The sequence below is a fragment of the Convolutriloba macropyga genome, chromosome 1 (assembly GCF_964194025.1).
Source record: "Convolutriloba macropyga chromosome 1, txConMacr16.3, whole genome shotgun sequence".
Lineage (NCBI taxonomy): Eukaryota > Metazoa > Xenacoelomorpha > Acoela > Convolutidae > Convolutriloba > Convolutriloba macropyga.
Genome location: NC_134468.1, coordinates 23,860,529 through 23,883,561, shown reverse-complemented (window position 1 = coordinate 23,883,561; position 23,033 = coordinate 23,860,529). Strand labels below are relative to the sequence as shown.

At 35.6% G+C, this 23,033-nt stretch overlaps 1 protein-coding gene across 3 annotated transcripts in view; it reads right to left on the bottom strand.

Moving 5' to 3' along the window:
- LOC142336804 (uncharacterized) overlaps window positions 1-23,033 on the bottom strand; it is a 44,671-nt gene that overhangs the window by 11,685 nt on the left and 9,953 nt on the right. The window contains exons 1-4 of one of the 3 annotated variants that reach the window (XM_075385742.1): window positions 20,081-20,104; window positions 11,716-14,735; window positions 11,639-11,653; window positions 407-791 (exon numbers count right to left, since the gene is read on the bottom strand). In XM_075385742.1, coding sequence (XP_075241857.1) covers window positions 407-791; window positions 11,639-11,653; window positions 11,716-14,732 — 3,417 coding nt within the window. In that variant the 5' untranslated portion in view covers window positions 14,733-14,735; window positions 20,081-20,104. Of the gene's footprint in view, window positions 1-406; window positions 792-11,638; window positions 11,654-11,715; window positions 14,736-20,080; window positions 20,105-23,033 lie in introns of those variants that run through there. The other 2 variants (XM_075385735.1, XM_075385750.1) reach the window with 2 other exon arrangements.

Sequence of the window (23,033 nt, the reverse complement as noted above, 5' to 3'; positions counted from 1 at the left end):
TTTTAAACACACCCCAAAAACATAACTGATCAAAAACAGACGCTCCACCAATACTTCTCTAAAAGAGTCGTAACGAGTCGTAAAAATACATAACGTATACTCCTATTAGAGTTATAAAAGACACTTCTCCGACACTCCTCTTCGCCCCCCCCCCCCCCAATACAATTTAAATTATCTTCGCCCCCAATACAATTTAAATTATATGAATTGTAAAAAATCCGATGAGATCAATAATAGCCTCACTATTGCTTGCCAGCTATTAAATATGAAAGGGATGTTAATCAACTCAGATGTTCAAAACTTCAGGTGAAACAGTCCCAAAAAGACAACTCATTACTCGACTTCGAGGAAATTTATATGCATCAGAAGTTATTGCATCAGATAACAGTACAACAAATTAACTTACATTTGCACTGTCATTCTGCTCCTCTACCTCCTCAATGGAGCTGCCCCCAGTCTCTTCTTCCTGTCCTTCTCCGTCATTCACATCCTCATCCTCTTCCTCCTCACTTTCTTCTAGAATATTTCCATGATCATTCTCCTCTTCCTCTTCCGACTCAATGCTTGGAGACCCATTCTCCAACCGACCAGTGCCATCTGCTCCACCTCCAGACCTCGTCGGACCAAGAGCAACATCATCACCAGGCGGGTGACCAATTGCTGTTTTACGAACACTTGAGGGCGTCACAGGGGAAGCCAGTATTGACTTCTGTGATTCAATCAACTCGCCGAATAACTTCATCTTACATGCTATCAGGAATCGGAGAAATTTGTCTCGCAAAGAGAGTTGCCTGAAACGTTTTACACAATTAGCTGCGAAAAAACCTGGAAAATGAAATAACAGCGCTGTTAATTATTCAAAGCTCTGCATTTAAACAAGCTATGTACAATATCGTTAGATATATCCGAGACACAAGATACAGGAACTATAATACTACATCAATAACTCCAAATCAGCCGACCCAACTAGTCGGTACAAATCAACTATGTCAGAGAACCTTTCACACGTGCATTAAGAAGATTCATCGAAAAATATCATGAAAAGATTGTAAGGTAAAAGTTTTACATCTACATAGAAATGAAGCATCACACGGATAAAAAGAATTGGAACATTAACATGATTAGTGAACTTAGAATTACAGAACCATTCGTCGAGGAAAGACAATTACAAAAAAAACAAATCAATCATACTTGAGTAGCCCTTCACAGATTCGAATAACAAAAGAATCGATAATGTGCTTTCGCAAATTATTATTGTTATTCCAACCCTCAAATTTATTTAGGAATAAGGAGCTTTATGCTAACCTGGCTTTCTTGTTCAGCCAATTTCGGCCGATTGATATTTTGCGATGAGACACAAAATTCGTACCATTTAAAAACTCTAGAACAGAATCGATCCTTGAGGAGACTGAAAATTTTTATCTCATGAGGTGATTAAATAAAGTTTTACACGAAGGAGAAAAAGGGTCAAGGATCTGTAGAAATGCTAAAGAAAATTACTTTATTATCCAGCAGATTCAAAAGAAAAAATTAGAATCGCAGGCAAAAACCATTTTTCTTCTTTCTTTGATCAAAAATATGTTTTTATCAGTTATAGTTCAGCAGTTAAATCAATGAAACAAAATTGGCAGTTGTATGCAGTTTTGATTGCTTCCAAAATTGAGGATAGATCCGATATATCTCACACAGTTGTGAGAACACCCTCAGTTAAATAATTTAACTGAAAAAATAAGTTCAGATGTACGTTTGAACTCAAATGATTAGAGAATGGGCAGAAAACGATCTTAAGCAGCATCTGCCACATGAAATTCAAGATGCTAGGGTATTGCTAATTGTCTGAAACGGAAAAAAATGGATAACCAATTGCATATTCCGCGTACTTTGATGATGGCAAAATTCTAGCCGATGATCTTAAAAGCTAATTTAGTCTCATTGTTCAATAGCCTTCCTAGACGACAGCTATTTTTCTATTCTTTTTAAACTCCTACAAAAATTTGCTAAAATTTATACACTTTTACCGTTTTCTCGACCTTTTCCGTGAAATTTGTTGACCTCCCCTAGGCTAGTTTCGCCCAATCTAATTAATCAACTCCACGAAAAGCTGCTCAGCAAAGCAACCTGAAACGAAAGGAGGCACTTATAAAAATGATAGAAAGAAAGAACTAATTTCGTTATTGTGATACAAATCAACAATAAGCGAGGACATATAACGAGATCATTCGGATCTGCTATTTCAATCTTCCAGTAAATACAAATTTAAAAAATCACTTAACAAGTATAATGGATTAAATACCTGGCAGCATTTCTATTTAAACTCAGTGCATCTCGAACTAACAAACAACTAGAATCGTACAAATGATATGTATATCTAAAGAAATAAATGCGATGTCCAGCGAGGAAAAAGTTTTATAATATAAAAGATGATCCAGAAATAAACCAGTCATCATTTTGCAGCAGAGGGAAAATTTTGATTTTCAAAAAACTAAGATGGCTGATTTTAATTCGAATATGAACCTTGTTAGTTCATAATTATTAAATAAATAGGAGTTTCTCACTTGGAAAAAATTGGAAAAATTTCTACCAGAAGACAAATTCAAGTCTGATGAAATAACTCCAATTTTCTCACTCTGTCATAAAAAATTAGCACCTCGAAACAAAATTGAATTTTTATTGATCTTTCGTTTATAAAAGAGCTCTTCTACCAATTTCAGATAACAAATTTTCGTTACCCATTTGGCAGCATTGCTTAAAATGAAAAGATTATTGCAAAACTATTGTGTGTGCTGACTGTTTATAGCTTTCAGAACAAATTTCAGAAGTTCATAAACGTGTAGTTCATAAACTGTTCCGATTGAATTCTTCGCAATTAAGTCATCGCAGTGATCGCTTTTTTCTGAAGTGAATAGGCATAAATACCTTGTTTCGTAACAGAGATAGGTTTCCGAGACCAGTAGCAGCCGCAGCAAAAAACTAAAGCACCATACTGCATAATAGGAGCAACATTAGTTAAAATTATATTCTAACAGCTTTTTCTGTTGTATAGTGTCTGAGCTTAGAAACGATTCCACATTGTTTACAGAGTTTTTCTTTCAAAAAGTCAAATTGTGACTGAACTCAGTTTTCTATCTCAATTTATTCCTAAGTTTTTGCACACTGGTTTCACGGGTATATTATCGGAGTATATTAATGTCGTGTCTGCGGATGAAGATTTCAGATTCATCTGAACTGTTTTTCTAGGTTTTGTACTAATTTGTTCCTTTCGAGACAATTATAGATTCCTTTAAGATCTGATTCAATTTCTTTGGTGGTACATCCAACGGTTTCAATATTTATCATCGGCAAAAAGAATGTTAAACCTTTTACAGACGTTTGGCATAATATTGATATAAATGAGAAATAATAACGGTCCTGAAATTGATCCTTGAGGAACTACTTGGTTAATTTCTCTCCAAGTTGATGATACTCCATTTATTCAACCTTTGATATCTATTTTCCAAATATTAATTTAACCAACTCAAATGATTACCTCTTAGCCCGTATCTTTCAAGTTTATAAGGTAAGATATCGCAGTTAATTGTGTCAAAAGGTTTCTTCTTTAGGTCTAGAAAAAAAATAAACGGTTGAGGAGCTTTGTCCTATTCTCGCGTTCTCAGTAAGTTGAACTAATGCATCAACTGTACAATGTTTAGACCTAAAGCCAAATCGTTTACAGTAAAAGAGTTGTCGTGAGGCTAATTTTCATTAAATTTAACACGCTCACAAATTTTACTCCAGGCAATTCGGAGTGAAATTGGCCGATAATTGTTTTGTATCAGTTGCAATGTCCTCTATGTAGGGGGAAAACTTTTGCTTTTGCCAATTCTTTTGGGAAAAATCTCCTCTGAATAGAAAAATTGATCAAGTATTGTATTATCACTTGCACCAAAATTTTAATCAGAACAATATTTGTTAGATCAGCGCCTGACAAAAATTTGTTGTCTAGTTGCACAACAATTCCTACCACTTAGATTCTAGTTGTTTGGTAATAAAAACAGACGTTTCTTCGTGGAAAATTTGGAGTAAAAGGCTTTTTTAGGTTTTTACTTATGTTATATCCCATTGTAGCGAATAAAATTTTGAAAAGTTTTGCATTATCTTCATGTTAGTTCATTTTTGTTACAGCATGAGCTCAGAAGCGGCATATTAATGGAAATTGAAGTTTTGTATTTCAACTTTTGCCATTTTCCAGCTCAAGCAGATGTCTTTGATTTCTCAACAGCAAGTAGTTTTGTATTTTCCTTTCCTCTTTTCCATTTGGAGTGTGCCTTGTTTCGCTTGCTTCGTAAATTCTTTGAACGTTTATTAAACCATAGGGCATTTTGGATTTCTTCTTTGCATTTATTATCGTCGCAAAAATATCAGTTATTCACAGAAAAGTCGAGAGAATTTTATGAAATCTGAGCAAATGCAATTTTTTCTCAAAAATGAGATATTGGCATGTATATTCATTGATTTTTTATTTTATATTCAAGTACAACACTACGACTTTATAAAACTAATATTACGAAAAAACGTGTTCAATTTTTACTGACAGCATTATTTTAAATGGATAACGATCAGCGATACCTTGCTGTTCAAGCACTTCCACTTTTTCCTTAAACAATTTTTAATAAATAAAATGGTCCAGGCATATTTTTGAACTTCAGGTCACACGTGTTTCCATGAGTGGTTTTATATTAAAATTGTTTGCTTCAATGCAGCTTAAATAGTTTTGAGTTATTCGGTTTTTTGAGCTTAAGTCGACGTTCATATCCCCACAAACGATCATTGGTTGATCGTTGGAGTTATTGTTTTCTAAGAACCGATCGCATTTTTCAATGAAGTCAATTTTGTTCTGGGTGGATTAAAAATTACAGCTTATCTCAAACTGTAACCCTTAATGTTAAAGTAAACAAAGGGTGATTCACCAAAACTTGTTTCGTGTTCGTTAAAAATTTGGGACCTTTGTTTGCATGGATCATTACGCCACCCCCTCTAATTTACAATTTCTCACAAGGAAACTCGTATATCGTGCAATTAGCATGCAACCAGGGTCGTCTTCATCAGTAAGCCATGTTTACGTAACACGTGGCACATCAGGTTGACACTGCTGAATTACAACAAATGCTTCCAGATCATAGAAATGCTTCCTAATTGATCTAATATCAACATTTACAAAATTTATGTAATTCAAAGGGTTGTTATTTTTTACATTATCATGAGGGACGAAAAAAAGTTTTTTCGTTTTGATGCGAATAAGTCCTTATTGCCAATTGATTGGCTTCAGCAATAGTCTGATCGTAATTCGATTTGAGGAAATCATCGAGTGACAAACAATTCAACATTAATCCAACATTATAGTCAAGGCTTACTCCGGATTCATAGAGATCATTCAACTTGTAAGTTTTTCCGTCAGGTTTCCAATTGCAGAATTAACCCTCTCTCGCCATGCACGTTCAATTCATGGATCAGTTTTTATCCATTTTAAAAAAACTCATACGCGCTTTAATCAGGTCTTTGTAAATTCGTATATTTCCGTGTTTGCTGAAAGACCTCAAAATTTCGTTTATTCCTGAGTATGTTAACCTTCAAGACACGTCAAGTAAATTTGACAGTTACCGGTTTGTTGGCACTTTTTGATGGTAACTGATGTGTATTCGAAATGTCACTTTCATCAAATTGAACGTTCAATTTAGAAGCTGGTTCTTTGATCAAATTGGCCGTTCCTTAGAAGACTCACGATATATTGATTGTAACCCAAGGATTTTAATATCGTCCCTTCTACTGTATGTGTCAACAATTTCTGTTTCTGGGAGAGTTCTTAATATGGCGTCCGCAGCTTGAATACCCAGCTCACACTGCATTTCTGATCTCAGTTCATTTATTTTTGTCAACTATTTCCTCTCTCAATTCGCTGCGAATAGTTTCCATGATAGTTGGAATAAGGCTACTAATTGACTTTTGAAAGCTCTCTTCAATTGATTTCACAACAGCTGGTTCTAGTGAAAATTCGTTTACGGGACTTAACACAGCACATCCTCTGTTTACGACTTTCTTCAGCGGTTTTTGTTACTGGTTTACCGAATCCGTGTTCGTTTGCAAATTAACAGAAGAGGGTTCTTTGCCTTGAAATTTCAATGTTGGCAGGATTTCATGGTTTTCTTTGCCCACCAATCCGAATTCCCATAACTCATTGTTAGTTGTCAATGCTTCATTTAACGATACAGTCGGTTCACTCAATTCAAAAGCATTGTATTGACTGCTTTCTTTCAAGAAAATCGGATGTTTTTGTGCAGTTAAAAATTATGTTTACTGCAAAAAGAATTTTTTATACAAAATGCACTAGTTTTAAAACGAATATATACTTACTTCCCTATATTTAAGAAAATTGCCAACTTGACAGAGATAATTATAAACTATATATTTGCTAACTATAGCGTAAAATGAACGGTTGAGGCCAAAAGGAATCAAGATAATTTTCTGTACATTAACACCGTCAATTATTACGTTTAGAGTAATAAGCTGACATTGGGTAAGTCAAAGCAAGTATAGAGGAAAATAACTTTATTAATTGCATCAAATAAATTACGAGATCTTTACAATGAGCGCTTTCAATCATCAGTTCCAAGATATTTAAATCTCTAAAACCGACTCACGAAGCAGCGAGAGTAAAGCTATTGAAGTTCAGAAATACAAAATTTATTCGATTCAACGAACTAAAATTTGTAAAAAAAAAATTAAAAAAGCGCATTAGTAACACTATTATAAAATATATCAACAAGATAAAAGGCACATAAACAATATTTCGATTTCTTGCATTTTTTCTGCTTCTTGATCGTTTCTTCAAAATCAATTTCTCTATCTTTCTGACGTAATACCATTCTCAATAAATAAGTTGATTTCGATTTTGTATGATGGATGGATTTGTTGTAGTTGCTGTTGATGATAATTGGATGTAAATAATTTGCGAAGTGGAATAAGATGACGCTTGACACTCACGATGGGGCAGATATTTAATTGGATCAATTTATCGAATAATTTAGGTGTTCCAAATACGGTTGTAAACAATAGCTGTAAGTTGTTTCTCAAAGGTCTTTTGTGAGATGCTTAATTCTTCAATTGTAAGTGGTCGATTCTTGTTGCTGTAATGTGGTGTAATACTATTACTGATTACATCGTGCCAAATAACTAGATCAGATAGCCTAATCAAGGGGGGAGGGTTTCTAAATAAGTTGCAGGTTAAAATTGTTTTCACAGTTGTTGTTGAGGCTCAGGCTCTTCTTTGAAAAACTTTGACCAGCTACCTTAAAATCTTGTAGTGTCTGATGAGGTGCCCTGTTCACAGCATTAGACAGCTTGCAATGATGAGTACCATGGAAGAGATAGCATTAGTCGAACCTCTAAAATCCCTTTACGGACTGCCAGCTCTTCTTCATATCATTGATTATTCACCATACAACTGCAATGTCCTTATTAAAAAGCAACGAAATCCTATTTATTAAGTTTATCACAACAATTAGGCTGAAATTTTGGAAAATTAAAAAAATGGGATACATTTATTGAGCTCATTTTAAGATGTCCGTTACAGTTTGTAGCTAGTCTTGGTTGCGAGGTCTAACGCTAATTGGTATTCGTATTCATTTTATCCTCATTAGAACTTAGGAGAAACCCACCGAAAAATCCAATTAAAAACGTACCTTTCATTTTGGTATCATGAATTAATCAAATTAATTTCATTTTATTTTTGCTTCGCACAATTACAATTGTGGTTATGAGAATCAAACGCAGCTATTTTGCACAACCTACCGGATGTGCTTCTTTGAGGAGTGAAACAATTGTTTGTCAATTTCAACTTTTTCGACGTAACGGCAAAAATGCTTTTTAAATATAGTTGGTCGTATTTAGAGATTCAGAAAAGAAAATGATTTGATAACCGTCTCTAAAACTAAGAGACTGTTCATTGCTGCCCTTCTTTGTCCATTATTGGACTTTCGATTTCTTTATTAGACATTCAATGCTTTATCACTTATAAATCAGTAGGAAAACTACTTCAAAATCTGCTGGAGGTTCCTACGCAGTAATATTATATATAGCCCAACCAGATTTGTACAAACTGCTGTGCAAAAATTATCCTGGACCAAGTTAAGCCAATGCGTAGCTAAACAGAGTTAGTTTTTACTGATCTAATAGATACTCTCATACATTTTAAAATGATGATAGAACGAACGAGACGGCTGGATAATGTGTGTTCGCACATAAAGTTCGGGCTCCGCTCAACCACATTTTTGACTTAATTGTCCACCAAATGAGGAACTGAGTAACCATATCGTTCAAAAATAAGTGTTTCAATTATTTAAAAATCGCTATAGCTCTAACCACTACACAAATGAAACAATAACTCATTAGAGGAAATCTGAAATTACCTTCATTTATACCATCAACTTCATTTATACCATCAAACAAGACCATTGAGACCTGTCATTATTCAGAAGCTCAATCCGCTACAAGAACAAAAATAGACAAAAAATCATTTCAATTTTGCGAAGAATCTCATACGACTACAAGAAGAGAAAGTAGAGAAAAATAAAAGGGAAATTTCAACTTAGCGAGGAAACGGTGTCAAAGCCTATAACACCACAATATATTCTCTAAAAAATATAAAAAAGCGCCTTTTTTGACGCCATTAATGGGATGTGTGCCTGTTCATTAAGGTGCGAACAGTACGATGATCGAACAAGACAGCAAAATAGAGCCTCAAAAATTGGAGAATGTTAAAGAAGAAGCAATTAATAAAACAAGAAGTAAAACATTAATACAATTAATACATTACAATTCACTTTCTCAGGAATGCGTTCTTTCTCTTTAATGAGACCACGCTGGAAGCTTGCCACGCTGGAAGGAGACCACGCTGACAAATTTTAAGTTTTGAAGAAAAATGGTCTATAATTTGAATTGTAAATGCTTTGGAAGCCAATTATACATGTCATTAGAGAACCTCACTCAAAAGATCACACACGCATTAATACTGAATACAGAACATTCAAATTTTCACTAACAATTTCATGCATGGCGTTGAAGCCAAAATAACATATACTTTAGCAGAAATTGTTATGTATATTCCTTGGCCTCACTTTGTACGTAAAATTGACTTGTCAACAATTGAGTTTTGATTTGAAATCATTCTTTGTCCCTAACATAAAACAATAAAGGAAAAAAATATCAAAAATATACAGCATCCCAATACAATCCGGATAATTTTTGACCTACAAAACTCCACAATTAGACCAAAAATGGTCTTGCTCTTGCTGCTTCTCTAAAATAAAAAAAATTACCAATTTTACAGAAATAGCTTGACCCAAAAAATTAGTATATCAAAAATAAATGATGAATTTTGGATACCAATCGATTTATAAATCAAAAAGTCATTATGCATCAACTGAAAGCATTAGTTAATTTCTTTAATAGCTCCCTAAATACCGAATTAGAATTTTGAATAATTAGACACTGTCATAAGACTTCAAAATAACATCAAATTCTGGCACATCTCAAGAATACATTAAAAAACTTACGAAAACAAATCGTCGGCGCCAAAAAACGATGAGCTTTACTCATATAACACAAAATTGTTTCATTGGACATTATTGGAGCATAACGTGAACAATTAAATGAAACTTTACATGAAAAACTAATTTCTTACAAATGGTATGAAAGAAATGCAAAAAAATAGTTCAGAAGGACAGATCCAAAATACAACCCGAATTCTTTTTCACTGCAAAACTCAACGATGAGACCCAAACTGTTACTGCTAACGCTCCAGTCCTTGAAATATCAAAACAAGGTGCCATTAACCAAAATCGTAAATAAATATTTTGTCGAAAGTTTTTATGTGTACATCACCGGTCAAACTGGACAAAGTGGGCCAAATAGGTAATTTAATGGTATTTTTTATTTTAAAAAATTGCTGAAGTTTCGGAAATTTAGCTGAAAATTTTGTAAAAACAATGGGCTCAAACAATTCAGCAACTCTCTTCTATCTTTAAACGTAAAACCAATGAGACCATCATTTATAACTTTATCATATTTTAGCACAAATTGATCAAAATTTAAGCAAATATTACGAAAAATGTGAACAAAAAACGGACGTTAAGCTAATGTTTACAAATCTTAAAACCTCCGCAAATCCTTGGAAAAAGCGAAATGAAAAAATCTTTTTAATTTGAATTTCTGCGCTTGACAGCTTTTTAATGATACAACTCACAATCTTGTAAGATGAATATATCGATCGACGAAAATTGACTGAACACAAAAACCCAGTATATTGTTCCTCCCCTACTTAAGCTGGTCGGAGCAATTATGCATTACCATCATGTAGTACTACAATAATCAAACTATTGTCTTCATTATCCGTCACTGATTCTATGATTTTTGAATTCCCGCGCGCTTAAAAAGACAGTATAGGATGTGAATTATATCAATTTTCTCAGGTCACCCCAGTTTATAATGATTATTCTACTAACTAACAGAAAAATACAATTATAGTAAGTTATTTCTCTGATCTGCAAATAATCTGTATCACGGTGAGCAACTGTATCACGGTGATGCATCAAAATAATTTGGTTTGTGTTTACTTTTGAGGCACGTTTTACATCTGCTTAAATTGTTTAAGAGGGCACGACGAGAAAAGAAATATGAAACACTTCCATGCTCTGAATTGAGTGGCAAAATTAAATATTTCTTCATGATCCCTAAATTTTCGCCCTACCACTATTTTTTCTCGGTCAGCCAAAATGGCCAAACAAAATCTTGTCAGGCTAGCATAAAGTTCGAAGGTCCTATTTCATTGAGGGTTGGGATTACGAGGGTTGTTATATTGTCGAAGATTGTTATAAATGTCAACAAAAATAACTTTAATAGGCCTCATCATTAGAAGTAACTAAAAAGAATTATGCTTCCGAGCCAATACTCATCATTTAGGTCAAACGAGTAATAGTTAAAATCAAGAAACTGTGAACTCATTGGAACTAATATTAGTTCAAACTCAAACAACCTGTACCCAAAGTTCAGTTATATTCAAAATTAGAACAAAGGCGCTAGACCTTAGCCACTGTTTTTCTTTCATGTTTTCATTGTTGGCATTCACGATCTGATGTAAGAAACTGCAAATTTATTTGATACAATGAAAAGCATTTCTCAAACAGTAAGCATCAAACAAGGCACAGTTAGATTATCAAGGCTATTAAATATAAGCCCTCCAACAATTTGTGGCATGGTCAATTCTCATAAGGCTAGTATTCAAAATCTATTTACTTGGTAAAACCGTGACCAGAGCCGTCGAATGACATTCTATGAGCCCAGTTAAGTGATTCGCAAAAGCGATAACTAAACCACTCGATAGGATGAGGGAAACAAGAGTAAATAAACATGATAATACAATGCAAGTACTGCCTTCCTTAGAACATGCAAACGAGTCGCTTAAAACAAATATGGCAGTAAAAACTTCGTAATGATACGTTTCATACGATAGGGTTATTTGGATTTGCGACTTGAATTGTACTATCACTGGATAAAAATCAGAACCCGCACAAGTTGGACAGACAGATCCACCAACAATCGCACTTACTTAGGTCGGCGTTTGCTAGAAAAGAGACATGTAAGTGACCTGCTTCAGAACATAGAGCCATCGAAAAAGGCACTTACGCATTATTTTCCTTGAACGATGCCTCTCTTGCCTTCTGCTCCAGGTCTCCCAAATACTTGACAATACTTTTATGCAGGAAGGAGCTGCGACTGTTGACAGAAGTCAGCGAGTTTTGGCGCTTGCGGCTGGGGGTAATAGTGACCTTGCTGGGTCCAAGTCGCACAACAGAAGACACCGATTTGCGAATGGATCGGTTTCTTCCGATGGTTAAGCTTGAAGTCGATGTAGATCTTGGCCGTGAGCCGTAATCAAAGGAATCTAGAGGTAGCGAAATGCTGGTCGGACGAGGAATATCCGATTCAATGTTGGTGTCAGAGGTCTTTGCTTCTTCGTGTACTGTATTTGAGCCCAATACATCAGTACCGGTCTGGTTTGCAGTGTAAAACATTACAGCGGGGTCAGAGTAGTTAGTGCTCTGGTCATAAAAACTTTCAAGCGGAACGCTCATTGATTGTTTAACAGTTGAATGCAATTGCTGCTGACTCTGTTTCGATTCAACGTTTGATGAGCTTTGAGTGCTCAGTTGTCTGCTAGTCCATGGTGGGGTCTCTGAGTCTAGTTCAGCGGTAGTGACCTCAACAGAAGTCCCTATTTCTGCATGAGTAGATAGATCGTCTGAAAAAGTGGTCTCCTCGCGTTGGCTAGGAGCACCTATCCCAATAATATCCCGATTCTCTATCGTATCAGCACGACTGCTGTTTACGCTGTTAAACTGACCACTGGTATTATTATATGGCAACATATGAAATACAGACACTGAAGATTGTACCATTGCCTCCAAAAAGTCAACGGCATCGCCACTCGATTCTTTTGACTTCTGATTATCATCCAAATCCGGTGCATGACTTGTGCTTGGCATGTCAATACTTATGGCACCTTGTTCCAGGCTAACATCTAAGCTCGAAGACTGAGTAGCTACAAATATCCGGCTAGCATGATCAGATTCCACGGCAGTCAGATCGTTTTCATCACGACTGCTTCCAAGGTCGAGAAGCTGTGACGCAGGACTTGCACGGCTTACAGTAGTATTCGTATCTTCAGCGCTGTTATCCTCATGTCCGTTCATACCATCAAACTGTGACTCATCGTAGGATCCCCGCTCGGCAATAGTTTGCCTGGCGAACTCATTTTGGCCCAATTGTAGATTCACTGCATTTGCACGTGCCTGATTTATATCTCCACCCGTATTGTCAGTTGTCTGGACGTGTTCCTCCAGAGACGATACGCTATCTCTATCTTCATTATTGGTTACAGATTCCACGTCATTCTCTTCACGCTCTTGATCATTGATTGGAGACAGATTCGGACCCAGAAACTGCACTTCTGTTCTTGATGGGATAACTTGCAATCGGGGAATTGACGACGCGTCAATTGCCAAATCGCTCTGAGTTCTCGATCCTCTGCCACTTAAATTTCGGTCAATTAACGAACGATTGTTTCCAATTGATACTGAAGGTGTGAGGATACTACTCCTTAGTGGCTGACGTCGTGTTGTTCTCCGCGGAAAGACCTGCTTTATATTTTTCCTGTTTCCCTTGTCGACGTCTCGCGAGATGTTAGGTGAAGTTGAGACATTATGTAGTCCGGTATTAACAGTACTGTAGCTCGAGCTGTTATTGCTGACCGGAGTTCGCTTCCTGGCGTTGTGAATATGGCAGTAGGTGAAAGTCAGAAGGAACAGATAGAATGATGGGCACAAAAGCTCCAGTTCGTAAACTGAAAACTTCGAATTTGAGACGATGGGCAATTGCGACATGAAGTACCTTTTGATATTCCAGGACGCCATGAACCAGGCACCCAGCAGCATGGCATATTGCATCCTGCTGACTTCAGTTCTCCACCACGAGTAGAGGAAAGGTATGAACGCGACTCTGATTGCAGCATTAAGCAAAATAGAAGCCCAGCCGGATTCCGGCCGTGCCTTTTTGAAAGTTTGCACTTGGACGAGCTCCGGGTCCAAGAGATCTTCCTGGTGCATAGTGGCATCTCTCAATTTCACTTTGTACTTGAGAAAGTCGCCTGCTTGAATGAAGTCTTCGTTACCAGTGTTGTTGTTATTGAGAACTGCGTTGGTGTTTGAATTCATCGCACCATTTGGTTTGGCTATGCAAGACGGTTTATTTGCAGCAGTAGAATTATTGTTGGCAGTGGTGGTACTATTGCTACCATTCAAATTTGCATTGTAATAACAGTTGGCATTATTGTTCAAGTTACTTTGGTTCATACATGCGCTTGAACTGGAGTTAATACCACAGCTAGTATTGGTATTATAATTATTGTTGTTGTTGAATAACAACGGCTGCGTTTCAGAGGACACATCAGTACCGTTCAATTTTGTTTGCACTGATGAAATGACGTTATCCAATAGGTTGTCCAGGGTCAGTTTTGTTGAGGAAAGACTAATGGCCGACACTTGTGAACAGTAAGACATTGTATTGCGCCTAAATGGCAAGGGATTTGAACTGCTTTGAGGACTAACTGATGAATGCCTTCTGGCAAGTATTGCACTGTTATGAGGTTGGATCCTACCAGCTGAAGAGGGCCGATCTGAGCTTAACAACGTTGATGATTTGTCCCTCAATCTATGTCTCAACTTTTCTCTAGCATTAGTTAATTCTTGCCCATAAGAGGTGGACAATGTAGATGAACTAGCACCAAACTCGTCACTTAAATCATTAGCAAAATTAACGCTACTAGTGATTCTAGTAGAGGCACCCTTATTTACTGAGGAGTTGATGTCAACTTTGTTGGCGTTGTTGTCGATACAACTGGACTGCCCCGAGGCTGAACAGAAGTTGGTGTGACCTAATAAATCGAGGTTAAGTGGTCGGTTGAAGTGTTCCCGTCGTTGTTCCCCTTGTGATGTTGAACCAGTAGTAGTATACTGATGATTATGAGTACTGTTATTTATTCTAACGCTGTCATTCGAGCGATTGTTGTTGTGAAGACCATTTAAGCTGTTGCTGATGTCAGATTGCTCGTCGCGCCCCGTCCTGACACACGGGGAAAGCAACATGGTCTAAAAAATACCCAACTCCCATTTTAGCTGATTAAAATCTTAAAATGGACTCAAATTTGTGGTACAGTTCTCGTCAGATTAGATAGTTATGCTCAATTCAGCCTTAAAAATCAAGGCTGTTTAGAACTATAACCAATTAGATTTTACACTAAAGAACTCAGATTACCTAACCTTTTGCCTTCAAGAACGGGATTCATAGAGTTTTGACCGGTTATTTTGATCTGCCTTCCACCTTAACTAAACATTGCATATCAAAACCAGAAATGCAGCAAAATCAAAACCAAAACAATTGGCAAAAAAAATTGCAGGAAAAATCAAAACGGAAATAAATTTCTCAAATTTCTCTCAAACTTGTATCTGTGAGCTAAAAACATCCAACATAACACAGTTATTCATCATTATAACGCATATGCCACCCTTTAGTATTAAAAAGCACAAAAAATGTAGGTGACAATCTCGTGTTCTCTGTTAAATTATAAAATGCTACAAAACATCATGAAAAATGGTGAGTTACACAATTTTGTCCAATGATTTTGCAGTAAGAATAGGCCAAACATTTTTGCCTATCAGTTCAAAAATTTGGAAAAGTTTTTCAAAACGTACTTTTTCCAGCAGCTTTGCAACTTTTTACATAAATTTAGATGTCACCTGGGAGTAAAATAGCATCTGCCCCTGATGTTCAAAAAGCAACTATTGTTTTACATTGAAAACAGGGCATACTTTAAAACTTACAAAAAGATTCAACCTTGACACAACCTTATTTAATCGTCGTCATTATGACTTGCTACCTGTCTTTCCATCTGTTCAAACTTAATGGGTCAACCATTCTTTTTTCATCATCAACAAGAAGATTTAACCGTTCATACATTTTCGTACTTTTTAAATTTTCTCATCTAAACGAAAACTTTCGCTTCAACCCATAAATTGCGCATGCCTGAACACATAAGTTTTTCTGCATTACAAAAAAATTGTGTAAGAGGCGGTGCTAATGAGATTGCATGACGATACTGTGTTCAAAAACATGGACAAACAACAATTTTTAATCAGTTTAGCGATATTTGCAAACCTTTGAAACTGCCAGAAAGCGTCCCCTTTTTAGCCAACCTAATGTATTGTTCCGTTGTTTCTTGCCCCAGATTCCTATCGCATGATATTGAAGATCAAATCGAAGATTGAAGGACTTAGTGAACGATTTTTCAAACATGCAGTGTAAAATTTTTCTCAATATTATGCAGCGTATTGTCCCCTACGTAAATCAGGGGATAATTATTTGAAAAAACTATAGCATAGCAGTATTTTACAAAATGGAAAATTCGCCTCTTTTATCAACAAAAAATCATTTGTATTTAAATTACTTTATCTAAAAGTGATCTAATATATATGTTGCATTTTCAAAAAAGTTTAAAACAATCGATCACGAAAAATTAATTTAGGTTGCTAAATCGCGTATTAAAAAAGTGAAAAATGTGACATCTTTCAAGCTCATTATTCCGTCGCAAAACAAATTGAAAAGTCTCTTCAACAATAGAGTCAGTTTCTGAAGGTCTTTCCAATGGTACCACAGTTTTATTTCTCCGCATTATATATCCGTGGTCCGTAATTTGCGAACATTTCAGGGAGGGTGGAAATAATAGGTTGGTACTCTTTAAAAGTTGCAAACAAATCTACAGGTTCTTTTCAAATTCAATTAGAATTATTTAAATTTCGACAAAACCCCAATTAATCTGTCCTTATGACTACCTATTCTTCCTGTACCCCTCTAGCTGTACGACATTTATTAAATCTCCGCAGAAGATAAGTCGATCTTCACGGAGGTTTGTAGTAATAAGTGGACTTTCTTTTAAAAATTGCAAAATACAAAAATATTTATGTAGCAACAATAATACGAGGACTGGAACAATAAGTGAGCATTCCTTCAAATTTACAAATGATCTACAGGTTCTTTTTACATTTACATTAGAAGGATTTGACTTTCAACACGACCTCATTTAATCTTTGTCCTTATGACTCATTACCTATCCTTCCTGTACCTCTCTTCCTGTACAATTTTTATTTCTCCGCAAAAGATATCAGTCGACTGAAATTAGCTTCCACTTCATGGAGGATTGGAATAATAACTGGTCGTCCTTGAAAATTTGCAAACAAATATTCAAGTTGGATCAATAAGCAAAGGTCTGGAACAATAAGTGGGCATTTTTCAAAATTGCAAAAATGTTCATGTGATTTTCGAATTCACATTAGGAGCTTTGACACGACCCCATTTAATCGTTTTACTTATGACTCAATGTTATCCTTTCACTACCCCTCTACCTATACCAGAATTTTTACTTCTCCGCAAAATATAGCCGTCCGACAAAATTGCCTAAGACTTCACGGAGTGTTGGAAAAAAATCTTTAAAATTTGGTTAAAAATAATCGGTTCCTTTAAAATTAAAAAAAAACGATTTAACTTTTGACACACCCGCAATTAATAATTGTCCAACTGATTCAATACATGTTTTTCCTTCTGTTCAAATAATGTCCAGTTCCTTCGGTCCAATTTGCTTGAACAACTTTTCAACAAAAAACAGCTTTTCTTAAATTACTCTATCTACGAGTGATCTTAATAAACTGGCAGTGGCCAAGCAAGCCGATAGGCAAGCAAGCCGAATTTTGAAAATGAGGTCAAGTAAGCCGAAAAATTTTGGGATACCCGTATTTTAAGTTGCCCCTGGCGGGCCGGTGGGCGCGCTTCGCCGCGATAACCGGCCAGCGGTTTCCGGATTACATCCCAAAGCGGATGAGAGGCATGGCCATGGACAGCGGTCCGCTGAGTCCCGTACCCGCTAGATATCTAAAAATTTACGTATTTTTGTTTCTTTGGTGCATTGGAATACATTATGCACTATAATAATACACACAGTATTGAATGTAACGGCTAATAATGTATTATTTCTGATAGATTACATAACTATTACATAAAATTTCGACTGGCTTTTCTGTCGGCTTACTTTTTCTTCGGCTTCATTTGCGTTCGCCTAATAAACTGCATTTCTAAACAATAAAAACAGTCTATCAGGCATTACTAATTTAGGTATTTGAAACACGTAATTGAAACGTGAAAACGAGAAAAGTATGCACTTTTAAACATTAATAATATTTGGTCGCAAAACCAAAAACTAAAAAGTCTCTTCAACAATAGAGTCAATCTCTGAAAGTCTTTCCAATAGTTCCACATTTTCTTTCTACCGAGATATCAGTCGGCCAAAATTGGCTTACATTTCATGGGGGCTTGGAAGAATAAGTGAAAAAGATGCGCAATATGTACAAATACAAATAAAAACGCCATATGCAATCAAACAATTTCAAGAGAAGCACTGAAATGCCTTAAACTTAAGACTCATTTCGAACAGGCTAACTTTTGTTAATGAAAAAAAATCGAATACCGAAGAACGTCAAAAACTACTTCATTACACAAATTCAAACACAAAATATGAAAATTCCCATGCCTCGAAACATCTCGCTTCATTTCCTGCTTCTTCCTCCAAGAGGTCTGGAAAAACAAGTATATTTGAAAAACATGTAATATCCCAAAAACGTGACAGTTCACCTTTAAGTTCATTTACGTTACAAATAGGTTTTATATTACTCAGCATGTACTTAGACTCAAAAATACAATTACATGGCTAAGTAACCTACAATGGACAAAACTAGACAAAATAGACTTCAAAAATTACCTCGCATTTTTTCGGAAACAGATCAATGCGCAATCACAACTTTTCTGAGACGTGCTAGAAGTATTCTGTACTCCATATCTCAGCTTTTTATGTGCGGTCAGAGAATGATGTTTTTACAGTCGAATCTTTTTATTAACAAATAAAGTTTGAAACTTTTATGGTTCAGATACACTGAATCGGCGAGTACTGCGCAGCAAAAAATAACCGGTATTCGATCGAACTCCCACGTATTACAAAACTTTTAAATGTAATCAGTTTTTATTAATGTTTGGTTTTTAGATGAGTTTTCTCAACTAAAAGATATTTTCAAAAGTTTTCACGAACTTCGACCACGCAATATCAGGAAGTCAGCGCGATCATAGTCACTCGAAAAGTCAAAGGAGTCAAGCAATAATTTTGCTTGACAGAAAGACACGACAGAAGTTACTGCTTCAAACTTCCTTCAAGAGCAATGAAAACAAGCTCATAACAAATTAAACATCACACTACCAATTCAATTGAATTCAATCACTGAATAATTTCATAGTCTCCAAAACTAAATTTTGCTAGAATTGTTACTCAGCATTGCTAGAGCTGTTTCGCATTTTATTTTCTTCCAATGGTTCTTTGGAATTAATTTTTTTTTCGTTCGGCTACCTTGTTCAAAGTTCGATTGTTTCAAGTCACTTTCAAATTAATTAGGCATGACCGAATTCAAGAAATTGCACGAACTTTGATCTCAAATAAAATTTTGACTTTTTTCTCACTCGGATCCTGGTAGCTGCTAAAAATTATAAGGTCACTTTTGAAATTTTAAAAGAGCCAAAAATTTGAGTTGCTGAAGTTTGCATTCAACTAAAAAGGTATGAGATAAGCTCTACTTGTACTTATGACTAATGTTTAGATTCAAACTTTAAATTAAACCTGTTTTTAAAGTTCACCTTTGGTTCTATTTGGGCAAAATGCCGAGGAGTCGGAGTGTAACGAGCATATGCATATTACCGAATCTCACTTTTTTGGCATTCTAAAAAATATTCTTAAAACCTTTCGGTTAGAGCTTCAAAGCATCTTCAAGACGCCTAGATACACATTTCTAGAAGACAACGTCTCATTGAGCACTGAAGGACAACTTCTCCATTTAACAAGGTTCTTAGTCAATACCTCAAGAATTCGCTGACTAAATTAGGCTCCATGCAAAACCGAACAGCTCCAGTAATATCTCGCAGTCTTCAGTGGTCACTGTGCCAGAAAATGAAATGCGCCCTTAACTTTTCGAAGGGCAGGAAAAATTGCAACTAAGTTCGAACCAGCACTCTTACGTTTTAGTAGCAAGAGATACATTCAAAAAGTGGCTAACTTAATTAATTTCTAAGGAGTCAGATAAAGGATAGCCTCAGGAGCAAAGAGTGAAGAAATAATTTTTGCCAGTTTGTTTAAAAACTTGATAGTTTACTACACACAGTAAAAAGTTTGAGAACTGTTATTTAAAGAAAACAAAAATTAACCCAATAGAAATAATGGCAGAGCGTTCGAAGTAATTAATAGAAGGCTGCAAGATGAAGAACAATTATTTTCCAAAAGTTTTTCGTTAAATCCGCTAAATAAATCGAGCAGCAGTTTTCTTTTAAAAATTCAATAGAGTACACTTACTAATTAGAGACATGGTCGCTCCCACAGAAAATGAACTAAATTCGAGAGACAACCACAATCGAATTTCTCGCCAACATCCGCAACTCGTAATCTTTTAAGCAATGGGAAATTGTTGAGCTATCTATCAATGGGGAATGGATAAGTGTGGCGAAACATATTTTGTGGCTTTCGCTAATACATACAGATAACAAAGGCTCACAGAGAGAAGAGACCACAAATTAGATAGATACTGTACCAACTGCGTTCCACACTACATTACACGTACATCTATTGCGTAGGTCGTCTATACAGAGTAAACAAAAATTATCTTAGCCTTAAAGGGGAAGGAAAATGACTTTGAACGGGAAAGTAGTGGATAAGTTGTTAGGTACAGAACAAACAACACAAATAAAAAGTAGGGAAACAACAGACATTTCCAATTACTGTAACAGATTTAAGACCTCTGTGAATATAACTACCCCTTTCAAATTTTATCACCATTATAAAAATGTCATTGACAAAAGCAACAATCAAATAGTGAGAAACTCGTGATCAAGCAGTTAATCTGAACAATTAAAGGTATTTTTAAAAAGAGAGAAGGTTGTTATAAAAGGCAGAAAAGCTCCATTGATTTGTTTCAAAACAAAAGAAGGGCCACTGAGCTCATTCAATGAATTCCTAAAATGGAGTCAATTCAGCCAATTTAGTGTTTAACCTCTACGCTAAATTTTTCAATGTCAACTAAGTTTTCCTGAAGGGCAAATTGAATTTGCCTTAATTTTGAGCCCGTTCTGACAAGAGTATCAATTTTCTGAGAATACGAGGTGACATTTTGAAGTGCGCCCAGTTGAGGAAGACAAAAAAGCAGCGTCAAACAAAAGGCACCTACTTAAAATAACTAATCATACGATCTAATTTATCCAACTAGAGCAAACGTGAATATATCAGTTTTCACTAATTAGCTGCTAACTGCTTTTGTTTATATGATTACCGCCTTTAATGTCAAAAAGAACAACCATACTGCACAAGCTACAATTCAGCTTCAGAGGTTAAAAATAACATTCTGAGTTCAAATAACCCATCTAGAATACTGAGAACAAAAGCTAAGATTGCCTGGTATCCATGTAGCCGCGAAATACCAATAAACCGGAGGCTCAAAAACAATTTATTTTCAATTACTGATGATTTGAAACTTCAAATTTACGAATTGTTTCTAACATCTGACCTGCAAAAACCTTCAATTAGAGTGCAATACCCTCCGTTGACATTAAATCCTCCGCAAGGTCAGCAAAAGTCATTTTTAAAGTCAGGAAAGGTCATTTGAAGAGTGAGGTAATGACATTCATCTGCGACCAAAAATTATTCAAGCCAACGAACAGAAAACTGACTCAAACAATACTAAAAACACCTCGCCTATAACCCCAGAATACTTCATTAACAAAAAAAACCAATGTCAGCTTTCCGTCAAACACGGACCAACAAAAACCTTTAAAAACAACAGGGTGAGTCCCGGAGTGCGTTCCAACAATTCTACAGAAAGAAGACCTGATTGTCAAGCTCATTACATGCGTAGTCTCCAAAATTAAGTGACAAACATGACCCAATATGAAAACAGATTATCAAACAACTGAAAAGCTATGGCCGAAGTCCGTTTTCAGATAAATACTTTCGTCAATAACTTTTATAATATATACAAGAAAAAAAAATTTGACAGAGTAAATATGGGTAAATAAAACGCACAAACCCCGCATTTGATTAATACCATAACGGACCAAATTACAACATAGCCGGCAAATTGCCGGAAAATAGCCACGAAAGACGCTTGTGGCCTTCCATGAATTGAAACAACTACAGAAATAAGATAGACAGATTGACCACCAGTCCTTTAAAATACTTCTTGGTTGGATTCGGACTGTCATTTTTATGAGACACATACGCTCTATGAGAAAAAGTCCTAATAGAGCTTTTTCAAACTTAATGTTCTAAATCAAAAACTCAAGACATTTACGTTTGGCACTATTTGGAAGCACACAATTGACCTTTAACTAGTAAATGTTCATAAAATTTAAAGTTCATTCAGCGAGTTCAGAATTCACTGTTTTGAGTGAGGTAAGTGACGCAATTGATCTATAAGCATAACAAATGACGTCACGCACACAAATTTCAACTGCAAAGCAGTAAAATCACTGAAATTGAAAAACTCAATCCAAGAAGTGATGTCACAAGAATCATCGCAGGAGACGAATTAAAAAAAAACATAGCACGACAAGTCCTGACGACAACTCGAAGAACTTTCATTGACTAGACAAAAACTAGACATAGAACGGACTATGAGTGAATTTCGAAAACCATTTCCAAGGAAATCAGATTTAAAAAATTTTAAAAAACTGAAAAATCAATGTCAAAATGCCGCATAAGAACAAAAAACATTAGCGAAAAAAACTTGGTTCAAACAAAAAAACTAGGCCAAGCATGATTTATGAATGGATTGGGAAAACCAACTAGAAAAATATCCGATCAAAAAATTAAAATCCGATCCAAATCCGATCCAAAATTTTAAAAAAGTAAAAATCAAAGTGAAATTGCCGCTTGTGAATAAAAAACCAATAGCGCTTGTGAACAATAGCAAGAAAGCAAATTTTTGTTCAAACTCCATTTTCTCACTCTACTTTTAAATTAGAGTGAAAAAAAATTCACGCTGCAAAATCAATTGCTTTTTCGTTCCACTTCCTGTTTCGGCGTAACCAAAAGCACAGCACTACTCCGATTTGACTTCAAAAACCATGAAAATGTGTGAAAGGATCTTAAAAATGACAGCGCCCCAATACAATTCAAAATCTTTGAAATGTAAAAAACCACGATGTCCCCAATAATAGCCGCTATCGCTTTGCGGCTATTAATAAAAGAAATCTTTAATTTTTAAAAAAGCTGTGTCAAGTGATTAAAACAAGTTTCTATCACGAATTTTAATCTT